Source organism: Eubalaena glacialis, chromosome 9 (genome assembly GCF_028564815.1).
Source record: "Eubalaena glacialis isolate mEubGla1 chromosome 9, mEubGla1.1.hap2.+ XY, whole genome shotgun sequence".
NCBI classification, from domain to species: Eukaryota; Metazoa; Chordata; class Mammalia; order Artiodactyla; family Balaenidae; genus Eubalaena; species Eubalaena glacialis.
In genome coordinates, this window is record NC_083724.1 from 56,972,919 (window position 1) to 56,992,946 (window position 20,028).

Here is a 20,028-nt window from a genome sequence, read left to right on the forward strand (position 1 = left end):
AAAGTGAATATGGGGAGGCTCATCCTTTTGTTTTCCCTCTCCCCCTTTTTGTCATTTTATGTTAAACCCTTAACTGGAATTTAGTATGTGTTAGGCACTGGAGACGCCAAAGCAAATTCAACCTGGTCACTGCCTTCAAAGATTTGCAGGATGGTAAGAGGAAAAACTCCAGTCAGAAGAGAATTGTGATATGAATCATTCAAGCAACAGAAAACCTCCAAACTATTTATACTGTGAAATCTGTTATCCAGGGTGGTCAGAATACCACTTTCTCAAGAATTAAAACATTGTACAAAAGAAAGTTTGCTGACTACCTACTACCTGCCAAAATAAGACACTTCACATGTGCCATTTTGTCTAGTTTTCCCCACAATGCTGACGGGTAGATGTTATCTTCGACCTTTACAGATAAAGAGGCTGAGACTCATAGAGTTTAAATGGCATGATCAAGATCAAAGGGCTCATAATCCTGATACAGTCAAAATTTGAACCCAGGTTCATCTGTCACTAAATCCCAAGCTCTTTCCATACCACGTTTTATGTGGAAACAACCACTCAAATAGCGTATTCTTAGAAGCCATCCCCAAATATTTGTTAAGTGGATGTTTTGACTGATTAAATGAATGGATTAATGAAGTAAGTTCTACTGACATAATTTCATCTAATCTTCTGTCACAATTCAGAAGCTACTTCGAGATCTTACACTCAGTCTTAATGACTATCCATTCATTAATAATGGAAACAGCATAATTTTGTACAATTTATCACAATTTATACATGCATACACTACTTTCATTAGTTTTGCCATGTTTGACTACTCTTTGTGCTATTGTTTTTATAGAATTATCTAAATCAACTGAGCTTTTATTTTTTGAACAAAACAATCTACCCTTGTGGTAAATGGAAAACCAGTATCACTGGTACAGGTAAATAGAGGATATGAGCAAAAATAAATGCAATGAAAGTAAAGTGGTGCTATTAAATTCTACCCAGATAATAATATCTGCCTGAGAGCTTCTTGTTTTATTAAAAGGAAAAATAGGGCTTCCCTGGTGGCGCAGTGGTTAAGAATCCACCTGACAAGGCAGGGGACACGGGTTTGAGCCCTGGCCTGGGATGATCCCACATGCCGCAGAGTAACTAAGCCCGTGGGCCACAACTACTGAGCCTGCGCTCTAGAGCCCGTGAGCCACAACTACTGAGCCCGTGTGCCACAACTACTGAAGCCCGTGCACCTAGAGCCCGTGCTCTGCAACAAGAGAAGCCACCGCAATGAGCAGCCCATGCACCGCAACGAAGAATAGCACCCACTCGCCACAACTAGAGAAAGCCCGCGCACAGCAACGAAGACCCAAAGCAGCCAAAAATAAAAAATAAATAAAGAAAAGAAAAGAAAAAGAAAAATAACCATTGTTAGAGACACGAGAGTCTAGTTGCAAATTATATGTAATTTGAAGGATTGAAATAGAATTGAAGAGGGAATAAATTCCTCTCTGAATAATCCAACTCCCTTTGGGCCTTGATTCTGCCGTATCTAAAATCATTTTGCATACTTCTAGAAGTATGTGCCTCACATTTTGGGAAATACTGTTTCAAAGACTACAGATTTTGAAGTCAACCATCTGCCTAGCTCTGAATTTTAACTTTACTAACTGTACGTCCTGGAGCAAACCTCTTTGACCCAGTTTCCTCAACTATAAAACAGTAATGATAATACATGTTTCATGCTTGTATTTTCAGTATTAAATGACTTAGGTTTTTTAAAAAAACATTTATTTATTTATTTATTTATTTATTTTGCTGCTCCGGGTCTTAGTTGCAGCGCTCGGGATCTTCGTTGCTGCATGCGGGATCTTTTTAGTTGCAGCATGCGGGCTCTTAGTTGAGGCATGCAGGGTCGAACCCAGGCCCCTTGCCTTGGGAGCGTGGAGTCTTAACCACTGGACCACCAGGGAAGTCCCAATGATATAGTTATAAAGAGCCTAGAACAGTGGCTGGCACATAGTAGGTATACACTAAGTATTAGTTCCATCCTTTCTTTCCTCTTATTGATAGAAAAGACGCTTTTACAGTAGACTTGTATGATGTGGTGGTGAAGAGCACTTGAACTTAACAATACCTGAGTCTGATCCTGGCTGTGCAATCTTAGGCAAGTTGCTTAACCTTTCTGTGTCTCAGTTTCATTTTCTAAAAAGAAGATAGCTCTACGTCACTGGCTTCCTGGGGAGACTAAAAGAGATCATGTGTTAGCAGAGGCCTAACACCTAGTAAGAACTCAATGGGTGATAGTTATTACTATCACCGGTGAGAGGAGGTAGACTTTGCAGGGAATGATGTAATTTGACCCATATGAAGAAAATGAGCCTGGATAATAGGGGGTAGGAAGGCAGTCAGCTGCACAGGTGAGGAGTGTTGAGAGGCGAGAACTACCTCAGAGCAGATCAAGAATTCTACTCTTTCCCAGAACGGATGGGGCAAAGGAGAGAAAGGAACCTTCACAAGTGCCCAGATAATGACAGGTATCTCTTGGGAAATGGGAGTGGGATGGGTCTCCTCAGATCCCACTCTGTACAGAACTGAAATGTGAAGGCAGACAATTTGAGAATGTCTTATTTTCTGTTCAGCTTTATTCACAGTGACGGTCCCGAGGGAAATGTACACGGTAGACTACGGAGGCGATGTGACCTTGGAGTGTGATTTTGACACCGGAGGTCATGTGGAACTCAGAGATTTAAAAGCCAGTTTGCAAAAGGTGGAAAATGATACAACCTTGCTCAGTGAAAGAGCCACTTTGCTGGAGGAGCAGCTGCCCCTGGGGAAGGCCTTGTTCCACATCCCCCAAGTCCAAGTGAGGGATGCAGGGCAGTACCGCTGCCTGATCATCTATGGGATCGCCTGGGACTACAAGTACCTGACTCTGAAAGTCAAAGGTGAGTAGTTTCAGGGACTGGAATACATGGAGGCATCTCTCCAACACAGGACCTGCATTAGCTGCAAGTAACAAGCTCAAGCTAAAACTGGGAGGATGGCTATAAAGAGACAGAGATACCTCAGAGAAAACAAAAGCACCTGCTCAGAAATATTTTTTGATATCTGAGTATAAAGCAGTGGAGGTGAGGGTAAATAGGGGTAGAGGGAATAAAACTGGTCTAGAGAAAGCCAGGAAAATGAGTCCCTGAAAGGCGGGAGGGTACCAAAGATAAGTTTTGCCTAATTCACAGGAACAATACTGACTTGCTATTAAACTACTCTTTCAGAGTCCAGAGTTTTTTAAACCATGATTTGCCACTCATTAACAGATTAAAATATCGTTTTAATGAGTAGCAACCAGGTGGGTGTTTTTTACCAATAAAATGAATGAACTGAATGAATAGAATAGAATATATCAGGGCATCACATAGTAGGGTTTAGTGTTGTTTTGTGAAACACAAATTATTTCAGAGGGGTGTGTGTATGTGTGTGCGCACGTGCGTGTGCATCTTGGCTCGTGGTGTGATAATTTTTTTCTCACTCTGGGTCATAGTCTAAAAAGTTTGGAAAATGCTACTCTAGTCCCAGCCTTATCTATTGCACGTGAAACAGCTGAAGTCCAGAGAATTGAAATGGGTAGCCTGAGGGAGCCAGTGAATCAATAGCTGTCCCCATTCCTCTGGGTTAAGGGCTCTCTCCACCACAACACGAGCCAAGAACCTAAATCTGAAGAGAATCTTCAAGTTGTAGTTTGTTCTGGGAAAGGTCATATGAGAAAAGACATATAACAACTGTAGAAGAATAGATTTAGCTCTGTTCATTGGCTTATGTTTTTCAGCCTTCGCTGACTGGTCCGAGTTAAACTATGCCAGTTTTTTTCTGTCCCCTCCCTATTCCACACATTAGACTCAGAGGATATGTTCTGTCTTCTGAAAGGTCTGTGGATTTTGGTCCCTAAAGACCATTGACCTTGACAGCCATGGGGTGACTTTATGATCTGGTATAAAGAAGGACAAACTAGAATAATTAGACACAAGGTTGAATGTTGTTTTCACCTGACCTTGGGCAGGTTATTTCACCTCTCTTAATCTCTCATTTTTCTTATTTGTAAAAGAATAGCAATAGTAGCATCTACCACATAGGATTATTGGAAAAATTAAAAGAGATAATGAACATAAAGAACTGAGCATGGTGCTTGGCATATGGTGAGTGCCGAGAGGTTTGGATCAAAGACCCTCAATTACTGCAGGGATGGTGCCCTCTTACATCTCAACTAATAGTGAGTCATCAGGAAAGCCCTTAGCTGGATGTAACTGCCTTCTATCTTTATTGCATTTCCTACAAACAGGCATCAACTGGGAGGAACTCCAGAGCATTGAAGTTAGTGTGAGTTCAATCAACTGGAGGAGAGAGGGCTCTACATCCTCACACTCCCCTAGTGTACTTGGGTATCTGCACCCCTAAATCACTGCCCCATGTTTGTTGATCTCTATTTGAGTGTTATAATGCACCTAGGGTCTTTGGGCAATTTGGTACCAGTCCCACTCTTTCTCGCTTGGGCTGAGGGATGTCCCAGGGCACTCTGCCTGCTTCCTCACCTAGACCAGGGATGAATCAGGTGGGGAACAGATTTATTCCTCAAACCTTAATTAATTAATTAGTTAATTAATTCCTTAAACCCTTAAACCCTTAATGATTTTCCAGCTAGAGTATATGGGATCACAAAGACTTTCTATGGGATGCATAGCATAGGCAGTTTTAGGAAATTAGTTTCTAGATCTTCATCTTCCCCAAGTACTCGTTCCCCAAATTGAGTGTGCCTGAGAATATGCCTTCCAGGCAAGGCTCTTGGGGTTCTCCTAAAACACTTCCTCTTTTATTTTTGCTTTACCCACTTCATAAAAAAGCCTCCCTTTCACCCATCATGAATACAGTGCATTGCCCTGAGGTATAAAATCCTCCATAGTGATAAACAAAAGAATGATTGGAAATATTGATACCATACCAAATTGTAATGACTAACAAATCCTTCTGCAAACCAGGAGGTATCAAATTCTCTGTTTTCAACAAAATTGAAGGAGGCCCTAAGAGAGTTAACAGCTGGTAATAAAAAATAAAGTAATTTTTTGTCATATAAATCATAAGGCTTTCAAAGAATGAAATGATATTACTATAACCGAACTTCTTCCATTCCCACCTACTTATTCATATGAGCAAGATTCCTTAGCCCTTATAGCTACAAAAAATGAAAAATAGAAATAGAATTGATGCTGAACCTTGTCTCATTCCAACCATAAGTCATATGCATCCTCAGATTCATGAACAGATTGAAAAAGAGAGCCCCATCCATCCCATTAAAAGATACATTTCCAGTAAACTTTTTTATGTTTAATAATGATCAATATTCATAATATTTTATGTTTCGATTTTACATGTACTGGTAATAATGGAAATTAGATTTCAATGCAGAAGAAAACTTTGAACACTTAAAGCCTCATGGTCACAAGAAAAAAAATTTAATTTCAATAGCTATACATGTTTTGTTGTTGCAAAGAAACAAAAGGATAATCACTAAAAGAGTGTTCAAACATGTTGCATTAGGATAAAATTCTGCAGAAGTGGAATGGGAACTGATATTCGAGGAATAAAAAGAAACAATGTAAAGTTCTGACCATTAGAGAAGAATTTTTGTATGTATTTTTCAATGGATGGTGGTGTGTATGAAAGACACCTTCTTTGATTTCTAGGTGACATTGGATGCATTTGTAAAGAGTGAAATAATTGCCTTACTAAAAATATGTGTTTATAAAGGGCTAAACATCATATATTTTTCCAATATAGAAACCTATGATATATTCTAAGAATGAACTTAATAAATATGTGAGAAGGAGCACCCTGCATCATGATTGTTTTAGAAGAAATGCAAGCAAAAAAAAAAAAAAAAAGATTGAAGACCAGCACCTAAGGATATTCTACCCAGATGAGGGGTGTCTGAAGGAAGCACGGGAGATCTGGGACCCCATTTAGGGTGCACTTACATAGAACAAGACTAGAAGAAGGATGTGCTTTGTCCTTAAAATGCCTAAGTTTTGGCATACACCTTGAAAATAGGTTTATAGCATTTTCTTTGATGTCTGGGCAACAGTTCATACTAAATATAGTGAAAAGAGAATTGATTTCATAAGGACAGGGAAAAAAATGCTAGGTAGCATGGCTAGAGAGTCTAGAAGAGACAGTAACAGAAGGCTGCAGTTTTTGAAAGGCCAGGTTGCAACCCCAAGGCAATTAGAAATCTGTCAGAAGAAGGCCAGGGAGCATGACTGAAGAAAAGAGTACAGAGGCCCTGAGAAGCCAGGGATTGAGCCCACAGGTTAAGAACTGGCCTGAGCAAGGATCCCAGAGAGACACAGAGCAGGTACTAAGAACAGAAGGGCCAAACCAGCCTGAAGGCCTGAGCAGGCTGAGGCTTACAGACGTACTTTAAATCAACAAAAAGGCCCAAGATAGATAGAGTACAACTTCAACAAGTGGAGGAAGGCGGCAGCATAGTTTCCATTTTCTCTCGCAAGAGAAATGGCCTTCACCCTAAAAGAGAAAGTCAGATGGCAGAGGGCATAGGGAGGAGAACAGCCCGAGAGAAGCAACTCGGTGGTGAAATGATGTCTGTACCTTTAGCCTCTAGGCCCAGAGAAAGCATTTGCTAAAAAAACTTACTAATGGGGCTAAATCTGCTCTCAGTGTTTTTTCTCCCTTGGGGAAACTGAAGGGAATAAGGAAACCTTGAGTTAAGAAAACAATATCCTGAATTTTGAAGGGGAGAATTTAACCTGATGTTCCTCCCCAGGCCATTTAACAGACCAATTGAGAGCCATCCTAGAAGATTTCTTTCAGTGACTACTAGAAACCTGCCAGGATTCTCTAAGATTAATGCATGTAAAACTACATTTTTTCACCTTAGTTATGATCATTATGATGATAAAGCAGATAATACTATGTGCAGTAGTAAAGATAATACAGTACTAAAACATATAGTAAAGATAATAAAGCTTATCTTTATTTCAGAAATGCTAGAGTTGCCAGTAACATTTGAATTATAGAGACAACTGGGATAACAGAAACCATTTAAACCAATGGAAATTGAAGTCAGAAAATAGTAATTCTTTTGATGGAACAGACTGAGAAGCCAAATGGGGACTAGGGAGGCAAATCACCAATTAGCAAAAGCAGGAAGCTGCTACCACACTGCTGGGCTGGAGGGACAGGGGGAAGGCAGGGTTAATGGGCCCAGGGGTGGAACCCAAGTGGGCCTGTCCAGTGGTATCTGGAGCCAGGGAAGAGCTGTGGCCGCTGCTGGAGAGGCCTTATAGCATAGAGTGTGGGGGAGAAACATTCATTCTCCTTCCTCCTGCTCACTCTCCCGTCTTCCCACTATGCCTGCTGTTGGCTGTCACGAGCCTGGGATACACAGCCTGCAGGAGTCAGCCTTCCCGCCATATAGAGCAGAAACTGAGGGATTGATCTAACGGCAAACAGGCCCAGGACCCACACAGCACACACCTTGTGTATAAAGTGGTAAAACGTGGGATGAATAATAGTGTAGTTGGCTGGATCTATAACCGACTGAACAAGTAGTAGTTGTTGACTAAGGGGCAACAAAGGTCTTGGGTCAACCTGGAGACCATCTCCAAGTGACAAGGGGTCTGTTATAGCCAACCCAGCTGGGCAGCAGATCACTCAACGAAATCGATCTTACGACCTTAGGCTGCTTTAAAACCCTGTGTTGGGCCTGAAGTGTACTCAGCACATAGGAAGTAATTAGTCACACTATACTTTGTGCTGCTTAGACAATATCTGGAATATAGGTCATGTTACGCTGGCACAAACAAAGTGCATCCAAAGACTGCTATCTGGAACTGGGGCTGAAAATTATGTCCTGTGAGATCTGGTTGAAGGAAGTAGGCATGTTTTACCTAAGAGGTGGAAAGACTACACGGGGTCTTGCCAGTGATCTTCAAATATCTGAAGGGTTTTGTCACATGAAAGAGATAATAATAATTGCCAGTACTAACTGACTATTTAATAAGTTCTAGGTACCTAACTCATTTAATCGTCCTCACACCCCTGTTAAGGATAAGTATTATCGTACCTATCTTACAAATGAGAAAACTGAGGCTTGATAGGTCACGTAACCAGCGCTTGGCTTAAGCTTAGTCAAACCTGTCCGACTCTGAAGCCCATGTTCTTAACTACTATGCTTACCATATGTTGTTTTGCTAAACCAGGCAAGTAAGTACCAATGGGTTGAAGCTACCATGAGGCAAAATTTGACTTGGCGTAAGGATGATCCTCCCAATGGAAATTTAACTTTCTTATTGTCTAATTATGGCAATGACTGCTTCTGGAAGTTAGAGCTTCCATTCACAGATGTGTTTAACCAAAAGTGAGTTATCTCGCAGGTTACTAATATCAAGAAGAAAAGTATTATTAAAGATAAAAAGGGACATTTCATAATGATAGAAAAAATCAATTCAACAGGAATGTAACAATCCTAAATGTGTATACATCTAACCATATAGCTTCAAAATATATAAAACAAAAATTGACAGACCTAAAAGGAGAAATAAACAAATCCATAATCATATTTGGAGATTTCAACTCATCTCTGTTATAACTGGTAGAACACACAAAAAAGAAAATAGAAGAGTAGAACAACACAATTAGCCATCCTGATCTAATTGACATATATAAAATTTATACCCAACAACTGCAGAATACACATTGTTTCCAAGTGCATGTGAAACATTCATCAAGATAGTTATCTAGCAAAGCTGCTGGAGAAGATACTTCTCCTTGAGCAGGAAGTTGGACTAATCAAATTTTAAGATCACTTTCACCTCTGAAATTCTAAAATTTACTCATCTTTTCCTAAGAATGTCACCCGCAGTCCAGCTTCCCCATTGTGTATTGCTGATAATGATGTCTTTTCAGCCATTTCCCTAATAAGAAAGAGGCTGTGGAGACGTCTTTAATATTACATAAATGTAGGGTGTGTGCTCCTGTCCCTCCCCCGAAACCTTGCTCATTCTTTTTTAAAAATTTTATTTTTCAAACTGAAGTATAGTTGATTTACAATGTTGTGTTAGTGTGTACAACAAAGTGTTTCAGATATATATATGTGTTCTTTTTCAGGTTCTTTTCCGTTATAGGTTATTACAAGATATTGAATATAGTTCCCTGTGCTATACAGTATATCTTTGTTGTTCATCTGTTTTATATATGGTAGTGTGTATCTGTTAATCCCAGACTCCTAAGATATCCCTCTCCCCCATTCCCCTTCGGTAACCATAAGTTTGTTTTCTATGTCTATGAGTCTATTTCTGTTTTGTAAATAAGTTCATTTTTTTTGGATTCCACATACAAGTGCTATATGATATTTGTCTTTCTCTGTCTGACTTACTTCACTTAGTATGATAATCTCTAGGTCCATCCATGTTGCTGCAAATGGTGTTATTTCATTCTTTTTTATGGCTGAGTTATATTCCATTGTATGTATGTACCATACAATGGAATCTTCTTTACCAATTCATCTGTCAGTGGACATTTACGTTGCTTCCACGTCTTGGGTATTGTAAATAGCGCTGCTGTGAACATTGGGGTGCATGTATCTTTTCGAATTAGAGTTTTCATCTTTTCTGGATATGTGCCCAGGAGTGGGATTGCAGGATCATATGGTAACTCTATTTTTAGTTTTTTAAGGAACCCCCATACTGTTCTCCATAGTGGCTGTACCAATTTACATTCCTGCCAGCAGTGTAGGAGGGTTCCCTTTTCTCCACACCCTCTTTAGCATTTATTATTTACAGACTTTTTGATGATGGCCATTCTGACTGGTGTGAGGTGATAATCTCATTATAGTTTTGATTTGCATTTCTCTAATAATTAGCGATGTTGAGTGTATTTTCACGTGCCTGTTGGCCATCTGTATGTCTTCTTTGGAGAAATGTCTATTTAGGTCTTCTGCCCACTTTTTGATTGGGTTGTTTGTTTCTTTGATATTGAGCTCTATGAGCTGTTTGTATATTTTGGAAATCAATCCCTGTCAGTCACATCGTTTCTCGCTGATTCTTTTAGTTGAACATCTCTCCCATCTCTTCCCTTATTTATATATCCCAAGTCAAAGCCTCAGCCCAGCTCCTGATTCATGGCCCTCCTACCTCTGAATCACCTATCAACTCAGCAACCAAGACCAGCATCTTGTCCTGAGCTACCTTGCTGGAGCAGGCCAAGCCCTCACCTGTAACACACTACTCCTATGAATCCATTTATTCTACTCTATGCCCCTCCAAAGCCCCAGAGCTTACAGAAATAATCTACAACATAATAGGATTAAATGATTATAAGAGGACATCAAATGAAGGGACAATAAGTGTAGATAAAATAACATAAAATTAGATAAAGTGAGTACTCAAAATGCATGCTTCAGATACTGATGGATTGCTAGAGGTAGACCAAAATTGGTTCCAAGGAGACTAGTGAGTCTAACTAGTTCAAGACCTTCAGTAGGCTGCTTCAGAACCTGATTCTCCTTATCTTCTTCTACTTCTGGGTACTTCGAAGTCCCCCTGGAAAACATATCTCTCTTCCCATGTATGTTGCTTCATCCCTAGACTTTTGCGATTACATAGAGAATCATCCTCTTGTGATTATCCCAGTGCAGAATTCAGAATGCTGTACCCATGAAGGACATGAGTTCAAAGCTCCCCAACCACCCCATATTCCAGCTGTTTCCTTATTTATTACTGGAATATGAATTTTTCCTACCTCCTAAGGTCCTTGGGTGGTTTAAGCAAGATAAGGTATATTAAGAGGATGGAGTCAATAGTTAGAGCTACTCACCCCTGCTCCTCTCTAAGTTCTTGACTAAGTGAGCTATACCCAGAGGAATCAGTAGCCAAATGGAAATGAACTCCATTTTTTTAAATTAACAACTGGATGAGCACATAATCTTTCCCTTTCCCCTCTCCCCACTTTGGAGCTTCTCTGATAATTTGCACTGGAGAACATGACTCAGAATAGGGAATTCTTGTTTCTTGCTCCCTTGTCTTAAACTGAGTCCAGGTTTGCAGATCAGTCTCTGAAGTTATCCTTCCAAACTCATAGATAAGAAAATCTGCCCCACCCACCCAGTCACAAGCAGAAGCTGGAATACTGTGGGTGGGGAAGATGTGAGAGATTTTTGAGGCAGGCAGGCCAGCAGGCCCAGGCAACTACTCTTAATGGCATGGAAAGAACTTCAAGAGAAGGCCACAGGTTATAAACAGCACTTCAAGACACAGTCACCTTGCTCTCCAGTGACCCATGACTCAGTGAGTGACTTTGGCTATAACTAATCAAATTAGCAACTCATAACATAGAGACACACAAGGGAGGTTCTCAAAAAGCAAAAATTGTGGAGAGGGAAATGAATCTTCCTTCCACCTCCACAGAATGTAAAAGCACAGGGCATGAACTCAGCATCTAGAAAACACTTAGTAAATCATACATATTTGATATTTTCCACATGGCTGTTAGCATTATTTTAATATAAAATCGCTTTTCACAGTTTGTGCTCATTTATACTCCTCCCAAAAATTTAACAAAAAAAAGTTTCATCATATCTGTGCCATATATACATCTTTACTTCAAAGATCTTATTGAAATTCTTTCTTAAAGAAGTATTTCCTACCTGATGAGAGCTAGTGCTCACTCCCTCTTCCTTTCACCAAAAATCAACAGGTTACTTTTCACACTCCCTGGTATCTGCGTATGTGGTTAATATTTATTTATTTTTAGCTATCATCTAAGATAATTGGACAATTTGTCCTTGTGTCTTCCTGGTGCTCTCAATGTCACTTGTGTCTATTTTAGATCTCAGTTTTCTAGAGGGCAGGGAGGCATATCTGATTAATTCATTCAGCATCCACTGCACAGAAGGGTGTGTGTGTGTGTGTGTGTGTGTGTGTGTGTGTGTGTTAGAGAGAAGTATAAATATACTCAGTTCTTGACTATTTATAGGCAGAATCTAGGTCTTTAAAAAAAAAAAATAGCATTTATCAAGTGCTTACTGTGTTCCTGCCCTTTTCTGAGCACTTTACATGTATTAACTCATTCATCTTCAAAGTGTTGCCAGAGCTGTTCCAGGTCTTTGCTCAAAATGCATCAACCCCCACCTTTAGCAGGAATAAACATAAATCTTTAAGTTAAGGTGTCCAGATATAAGAAAGGAAGCTACGAACAAAAACAAAAAAACCAAACCCAGAGGACCTTCAAGATGGTGGAGGAGTAAGATGTGAAGATCACCTTCCCCCCAAAAAATATATCCAAAATACATCTACATGTGGAACAACTCCTACAGAACACCTACTGAACGCTGGCAGAAGACCTCAGACTTCCCAAAGGGCAAGACTCTCCCCACATACCTGGCCGTATGGCTGACAGGGTCTTGGTGCTCCTGCCGGCTGTTAGGCTAGAACCTCTGAGGTGGGAGAGCCGAGTTCAGGACATTGGACCACCAGAGACCTCCCGGCCCCATGTAATATCAATCAGTGAGAGCTTTCCCGGAGATCTCCATCTCAATGCTAAGACCCAGCTCCACTCAATGACCAGCAAGCTCCAGTGCTGGACACCCCAAGCCAAACAACTAGCAAGACAGGAACACAATCCCACCCATTAGAAGAGGGGCTGCCTAAAATCATAATAAGTTCACAGACACCCCAAAACACACCACCAGATGCGGTCCTGCCCACCAGAAAGACAAGATCCAGCCTCATCCACCAGAACACAGGCACCAGTCCCCTCCACCGGGAAGCCTACACAACCCACTGAACCAACCTTAACCACTGGGGGCAGACACCAAAAACAACGGGAACTATGAACCTGCACCCTGCGAAAAGGAGACCCCAAACACTGTAAGTTAAGCAAAATGAGAAGACAAGAAATATGGAGCAGATGAAGGAGCAAGGTAAAAACCCACCTGACCAAACAAGTGAAGAGGAAATAGGCAGTTTACCTGTAAAATAATTCAGAGTAATGATAGTAAAGATGATCCAAAATCTTGGAAATAGAATGGAGAAAATAAAACAAACGTTTAACAAGGACCTAGAAGAGCTAAAGAGTAAACAAACAATGATGAACAACACAATAAATGAAATTAAAAACTCTCTAGAAGGAATCAAAAGCAGAATAACTGAGGCAGAAGAACGGATAAGTGGGCTTCCCTGGTGGCGCAGTGGTTGAGAATCTGCTTGCCAATGCAGGGGACATGGGTTCGAGCCCTGGTCTGGGAAGATCCCATATGCCGGGGAGCACCTAGGCCTGTGAGCCACAGTTACTGAGCCTGCGCGTCTGGAGCCTGTGCTCTGCAACGGGAGAGGCTGCGATAGTGAGAGGCCCACGCACCACGATGAAGAGTGGCCCCCGCTTGCCGCAACTAGAGAAAGCCCTCGCACAGAAACGAAGACCCAACACAGCCATAAATAAATAAATAATTAAATAAATTAAAAAAAAAGAAGATTAAGAAGGCTTAAAATCATACTTGAAAACTGGGATAAAAAATAAAATAAAACATACTAATTTAAAAAAAAAAAAAAAGAAGAAGAACGGATAAGTGACCTGGAAGATAGAAGAGTGGAAATAACTACTGCAGAGCAAAATAAAGAAAAAAGAATGAAAAGAATTGAGGACAGTCTCAGAGACCTCTGGGACAACAGTAAAGGCACCAACATTCAAATTATAGGGGTCCCAGAAGAAGAAGACAAAAAGAAAGGGTCTGAGAAAATATATGAAGAGATTATAGTTGAAAACTTCCCTAACATGGGAAGGGAAATAGTCAATCAAGTCCAGGAAGTTCAGAGAGTCCCATACAGGATAAATCCAAGGAGAAACACGCCAAGACACATATTACTCAAACTATCAAAAATTAAATACACAGAAAAAATATTGAAAGCAGCAAGGGAAAAGCAACAAATAACATCCAAGGGAATCCCCATAAGGTTAACAGCTGATCTTTCAGCAGAAACTCTGCAAGCCTGAAGGGATTGGCAGACATATTTAAAGTGATGAAAAGAAAAACCCTACAACCAAGATTACTCTACCCAGCAAGGATCTCATTCAGATTCGATGGAGAAATTAAAACCTTTACAGACAAACAAAAGCTAAGAGAATTCAGCACCACCAAACCTGCTTTACAACAAATGCTAAAGGAACTTCTCTAGGCAGGAAACACAAAAGAAGGAAAAGACCTACAATAACAAACCCAAAACAAGTAAGAAAATGGTAATAGGAACATACATATTGATAACTACCTTAAATGTAAATGAATTAAATGCTCCAACCAAAAGACATAGACTGGCTGAATGGATACAAAAACAAGACCCATGTATATGCTGTCTACAAGAGACCCACTTCAGACCTAGGGACACACACAGACTGAAAGTGAGGGGATGGAAAAAGATATTCTATGCAAATGGAAATCAAAAGAAAGCTGGAGTAGCAATTCTCATATCAGACAAAATAGACTTTAAAATAAAGACTATTACAAGAGACAAAGAAGGACACTACAGAATGATCAAGGGATCAATCCAGGAAGAAGATATAACAATTGTAAATATTTATGCACCCAACATAGGAGCACCTTAATACATAAGGCAAATGCTAACAGCCATAAAAGAGGAAATCAACAGTAACACAATAATAGTAGGGGATTTTGACACCCCACTTTCACCAAGGGACAGATCAACCAAAATGAAAATAAATAAGGAAACACAAGCTTTAAATGATACATTAAACAACATGAACTTAATAGATATTTATAGGACATTCCATCCAAAAACAACAGAATACACTTTCTTCTGAAGTGCTCCTGGAACATTCTCCAGGATAGATCATATCTTGAGTCACAAATCAAGCCTTGGTAAATTTAAGAAAATTGAAATCGTATCAAGTATCTTTTCTGACCACAATGCTATGAGACTAGATATCAATTACAGGGAAAAATCTGTAAAAAATACAAACACATGGAGGCTAAACAATACACTACTAAGTAACCAAGAGATCACTGAAGAAATCAAAGAGGAAATCAAAAAATACCTAGAAACAAATGACAATGAAAACACGACGACCCAAAACCTATGGGATGCAGCAAAAACAGTTCTAAGAGGGAAGTTTATAGCAATACAATCCTACCTCAAGAAACAAGAAAAATCTCAAATAAACGACCTAACCTTACACCTAAAGCAATTAGAGAAAGAAGAACAAAAAAACCCCAAAGTTAGCAGAAGGAAAGAAATCATAAAGATCAGATCCAAAATAAATGAAAAAGAAATGAAGGAAATGATAGCAAAAATCAATAAAACTAAAAGCTTGTTCTTTGAGAAGATAAACAAAATTGATAAACCATTAGCGAGACTCATCGAGAAAAAAAGGGAGGAGACTCAAATCAACAGAATTAGAAATGAAAAGAAGTAACAACTGACACTGCAGTAATACAGAGGATCATGAGAGATTACCAGAAGCAACCATATGCCAATAAAATGGACAACCTAGAAGAAATGGACAAATTCTTAGAAAAGCACAACCTTCTGAGACTGAATCAGGAAGAAATAGAAAACATGAACAGACCAATCACAAGCACTGAAATTGAAACTGTGATTAAAAATCTTCCAACACACAAAAGCCCAGGACCAGATGGCTTCACAGGCGAATTCTATCAAACATTTAGAGAAGAGCTAACACCTATCCTTCTCAAACTCTTCCAAAATATAGCAGAGGGAGGAACACTCTCCACCTCATTCTACGAGGCCACCATCACCGTGATACCCAAACCAGACAAAGATGTCACAAAGAAAGAAAACTACAGGCCAATATCACTGATGAACATAGATGCAAAAATCCTCAACAAAATACTAGCAAACAGAATCCAACAGCACATTAAAAGGATCATACACCATGATCAAGTGGGGTTTATCCCAGGAATGCAAGGATTCTTCAATATACGCAAATCAATCAACGTGATACATCATATTAACAGATTGAAGGAGAAAAACCATATGATCATCTCAATAGATGCAGAGAAAGCTTTCGACAAAATTCAACACCCATTTATGATAAAAGCCCTGCAGAAAGTAGGCATAGAGGGAACTTTCCTCAACATAATAAAGGCCATATATGACAAACCCACAGCCAACATCATCCTCAATGGTGAACAACTGAAACCATTTCCACTAAGATCAGGAACAAGACAAGGTTGCCCACTCTCACCACTATTATTTAACATAGTTTTGGAAGTTTTAGCCACAGCAATCAGAGAAGAAAAAGAAATAAAAGGAATCCAAATCAGAAAAGAAGTAAAGCTGTCACTGTTTGCAGATGACATGATAGTATACATAGAGAATCCTAAAGATGCTACCAGAAAACTACTAGAGCTAATCAATGAATTTGGTAAAGTAGCAGGATACAAAATTAATGCACAGAAATCTCTGGCATTCTTATACACTAATGATGAAAAATCTGAAAGTGAAATTAAGAAAACACTCCCGTTTACCATTGCAACAAAAAGAATAAAATATCTAGGAATAAACCTACCTAAGGAGACAAAAGACCTGTATGCAGAAAATTATAAGACACTGATGAAAGAAATTAAAGATGATACAAATAGATGGAGAGATATACCATGTTCTTGGATTGGAAGAATCAACATTGTGAAAATGACTCTACTACCCAAAGCAATCTACAGATTCAATGCAATCCCTATCAAACTACCACTGGCATTTTTCACAGAACTAGAACAAAAAATTTCACAATTTGTATGGAAACACAAAAGACCCCGAATAGCCAAAGCAATCTTGAGAACGAAAAATGGAGCTGGAGGAATCAGGCTCCCTGACTTCAGACTATACTACAAAGCTACAGTAATCAAGACAGTATGGTACTGGCACAAAAACAGAAATATAGATCAATGGAACAGGATAGAAAGCCCTGAGATAAACCCAGGCACATATGGTCACCTTATCTTTGATAAAGGAAGCAAGCATATACAGTGGAGAAAAGACAGCCTCTTCAATAAGTGGTGCTGGGAAAACTGGACAGGTACATGTAAAAGTATGAAATTAGAACACTCCCTAACACCATACACAAAAATAAACTCAAAATGGATTAAAGACCTAAATGTAAGGCCAGACACTATCAAACTCTTAGAGGAAAACATAGGCAGAACACTCTATGACATAAATCACAGCAAGATCCTTTTTGACCCAGCTCCTAGAGAAATGGAAATAAAAACACAAATAAACAAGTGGGACCTAATGAAACTTAAAAGCTTTTGCACAGCAAACGAAACCATAAACAAGGCCAAAAGACAACCCTCAGAATGGGAGAAAATATTTGCAAATGAAGCAACTGACAAAGGATTAATCTCCAAAATTTACAAGCAGCTCATGCAGCTCAATATCAAAAAAACAAACAACCCAATCCAAAAATGGGCAGAAGACCTAAATAAACATTTCTCCAAAGAAGATATACAGATTGCCAACAAACACATGAAAGGATGCTCAACATCATTAATCATTAGAGAAATGCAAATCAAAAGTACAATGAGGTATCATCTCACACCGGTCAGAATGGCCATCATCAAAAAATCTACAAACAATAAATGCTGGAGAGGGTGTGGAGAAAAGGGAACCCTCTTGCACTGTTGGTGGGAATGTAAATTGATACAGCCACTACGGAGAACAGTATGGAGGTTCCTTAAAAAAACTACAAATAGAACTACCATACGACCCAGCAATCCTACTACTGGGCATATACCCTGAGAAAACCATAATTCAAAAAGAGTCATGTACCAAAATGTTCACTGCAGCTCTGTTTACAATAGCCAGCACATGGAAGCAACATAAGTGTCCATCAACAGATGAATGGATAAAGAAGATGTGGCACATATATACAATGGAATATTACTCAGCCATAAAAAGAAACGAAATTGAGTTATTTGTAGTGGTGGATGGACCTAGAGTCTGTCATACAGAGTGAAGTAAGTCAGAAAGAGGAAAACAAATACCTTATGCTAACACATATATATGGAATCTAAGAAAAAAAAAAAAAGGTCCTGAAGAACCTAGGGGTAAGACGGGAATAAAGACACAGACCTACTAGAGCATGGACTTGACAATATGGGGAGGGGGAAGGGTAAGCTGTGACAAAGTGAGAGAGTGGCATGGACATATATACACTACCAAACGTAAAATAGATAGCTAGTGGGAAGCAGCCGCATAGCACATGGAGATGAGCTCGGTGTTTTGTGACCACCTAGGGGGGTGGGATAGGGAGGGTGGGCAGGAGGGAGACACAAGAGGGAAGAGATATGGGGACATATGTATATGTATAACTGATTCACTTTGTTATAAAGTAGAAACTAACACACCATTGTAAAGCAATTATATTCCAATAAAGATGTTAAAAAAAAAAAAGAAGATGTGGCACATATATACAATGGAATATTACTCAGCCATAAAAGGAAACGAAATTGAGTTATTTGTAGTGAGGTGGATGGACCTAGAATCTGTCATACAGAGTGAAGTAAGTCAGAAAGAGAAAAACAAGTACCGTATGCTAACACATATATATGGAATCTAAAAAAAAAAAAGGTTCTGAAGAACCTAGGGACAGGACAGGACTAAAGACACAGACGTAGAGAATGGACTTGAGGACACGAGGAGGGGGAAGGGTAAGCTGGGACGAAGTGAGAGAGTGGCATTGACATATATCCACTACCAAATGTAAAATAGATAGCTAGTGGGAAGAAGCCGCATAGCACAGGGAAATCAGCTAGGTGCTTTGTGTCCACCTAGAAGGGTGGGATAGGGAGTGTGGGAGGGAGATGCAAGAGGGAGGGGATATGGGGATATAAGTATAGGTAGAGCTGATTCACTTTGTTATACAGCAGAAATTAACACAACAGTGTAAAGCAATTATACTCCAATAAAGATGTTAAAGAAACAAAAACACAAACCCAGATGGAACAATCTGGGACGAAGATGGCAATGAATCTGACCTCCAACAGATATCTAGGTCCTTATTTTTTCTCCTCCTAATCTTAAAGAGGACAGAGGAAAGGAAGACATGGAAAGAAAATTTTCTCCTGAAGATGTTAGAAAAAGTACTAAATAAAGTGAGATGTGGGGGTTATCTAGTGATTTAGTTTATCCAGCCTCTCTTTTCTCCAATCCCCAATTGTAAGATAATTTACATTAATACGGGATGCCACAGATTGTGGTAGGGTAAAGCACCATTGAGATTTGGAATCAAACCTCGAGTGTGCATAAGTTGGCTCCACCAGTTAAAAGCCCTGTGCCTCTGAGTGAAACACTCGACCTCTCTAGCCTCAATTACCTTCAACAAAAATTGGGTATATTAACAATGCTGTTTTACTGTATTGTAAAAATTAAATAATTCAATGTGTGTAAAATAGCATGATATCTGGGACATAGGAAATGTTTTAAAAGTTAAAACTATTAGTACTTAATATTGATAATGATAATTTTACTTCACATGGCATCGAGTACAGAGATCTACGGGAATCAGAAAAGAGAGACTTATTTCTTTTTCTTCTTCTCTTGTCCAGCTTCCTACAAGAAAATAAACACTCGCAATCTTAAGGTCCCAGGGACAGATGAGTTAGAGCTCACCTGCCAGGCTGTAGGCTATCCCCTGGCAGAAGTGTCCTGGCCAAATATCAGTGTTCCTACCAACACCAGCCACACCAAGACCTCTGAAGGCCTCTACCAGGTCACTAGTGTTCTGCGCCTAAGGCCACACCCTGGCAGGAATTTCAGCTGTGTGTTCTGGAATGCCAATATGAAGGAACTCACTTCGGCCATCATTGACCAAGGTAAGAGCTGCCTAGCTTACCAGTCAGGGTTCAGGCAAGAAATGGATGGCACATTCAGAATGATTAATCTGAGGAGGGTGTAATAAAGGGACTATTTATGAAGGTGGGATTAGGATTTAGAGAAAGTACTAAAGGTA

General features: G+C 39.6%; 1 protein-coding gene across 1 annotated transcript in view; it reads left to right on the plus strand.

Moving 5' to 3' along the window:
• The window catches only part of PDCD1LG2 (programmed cell death 1 ligand 2), a 96,323-nt gene that overhangs the window by 18,508 nt on the left and 57,787 nt on the right, over positions 1-20,028 (plus strand). Inside the window, exons 3-4 of the mRNA XM_061199046.1 lie at positions 2,625-2,930; positions 19,625-19,891. Coding sequence (XP_061055029.1) covers positions 2,625-2,930; positions 19,625-19,891 — 573 coding nt within the window. The remainder of the gene's footprint in view (positions 1-2,624; positions 2,931-19,624; positions 19,892-20,028) is intronic.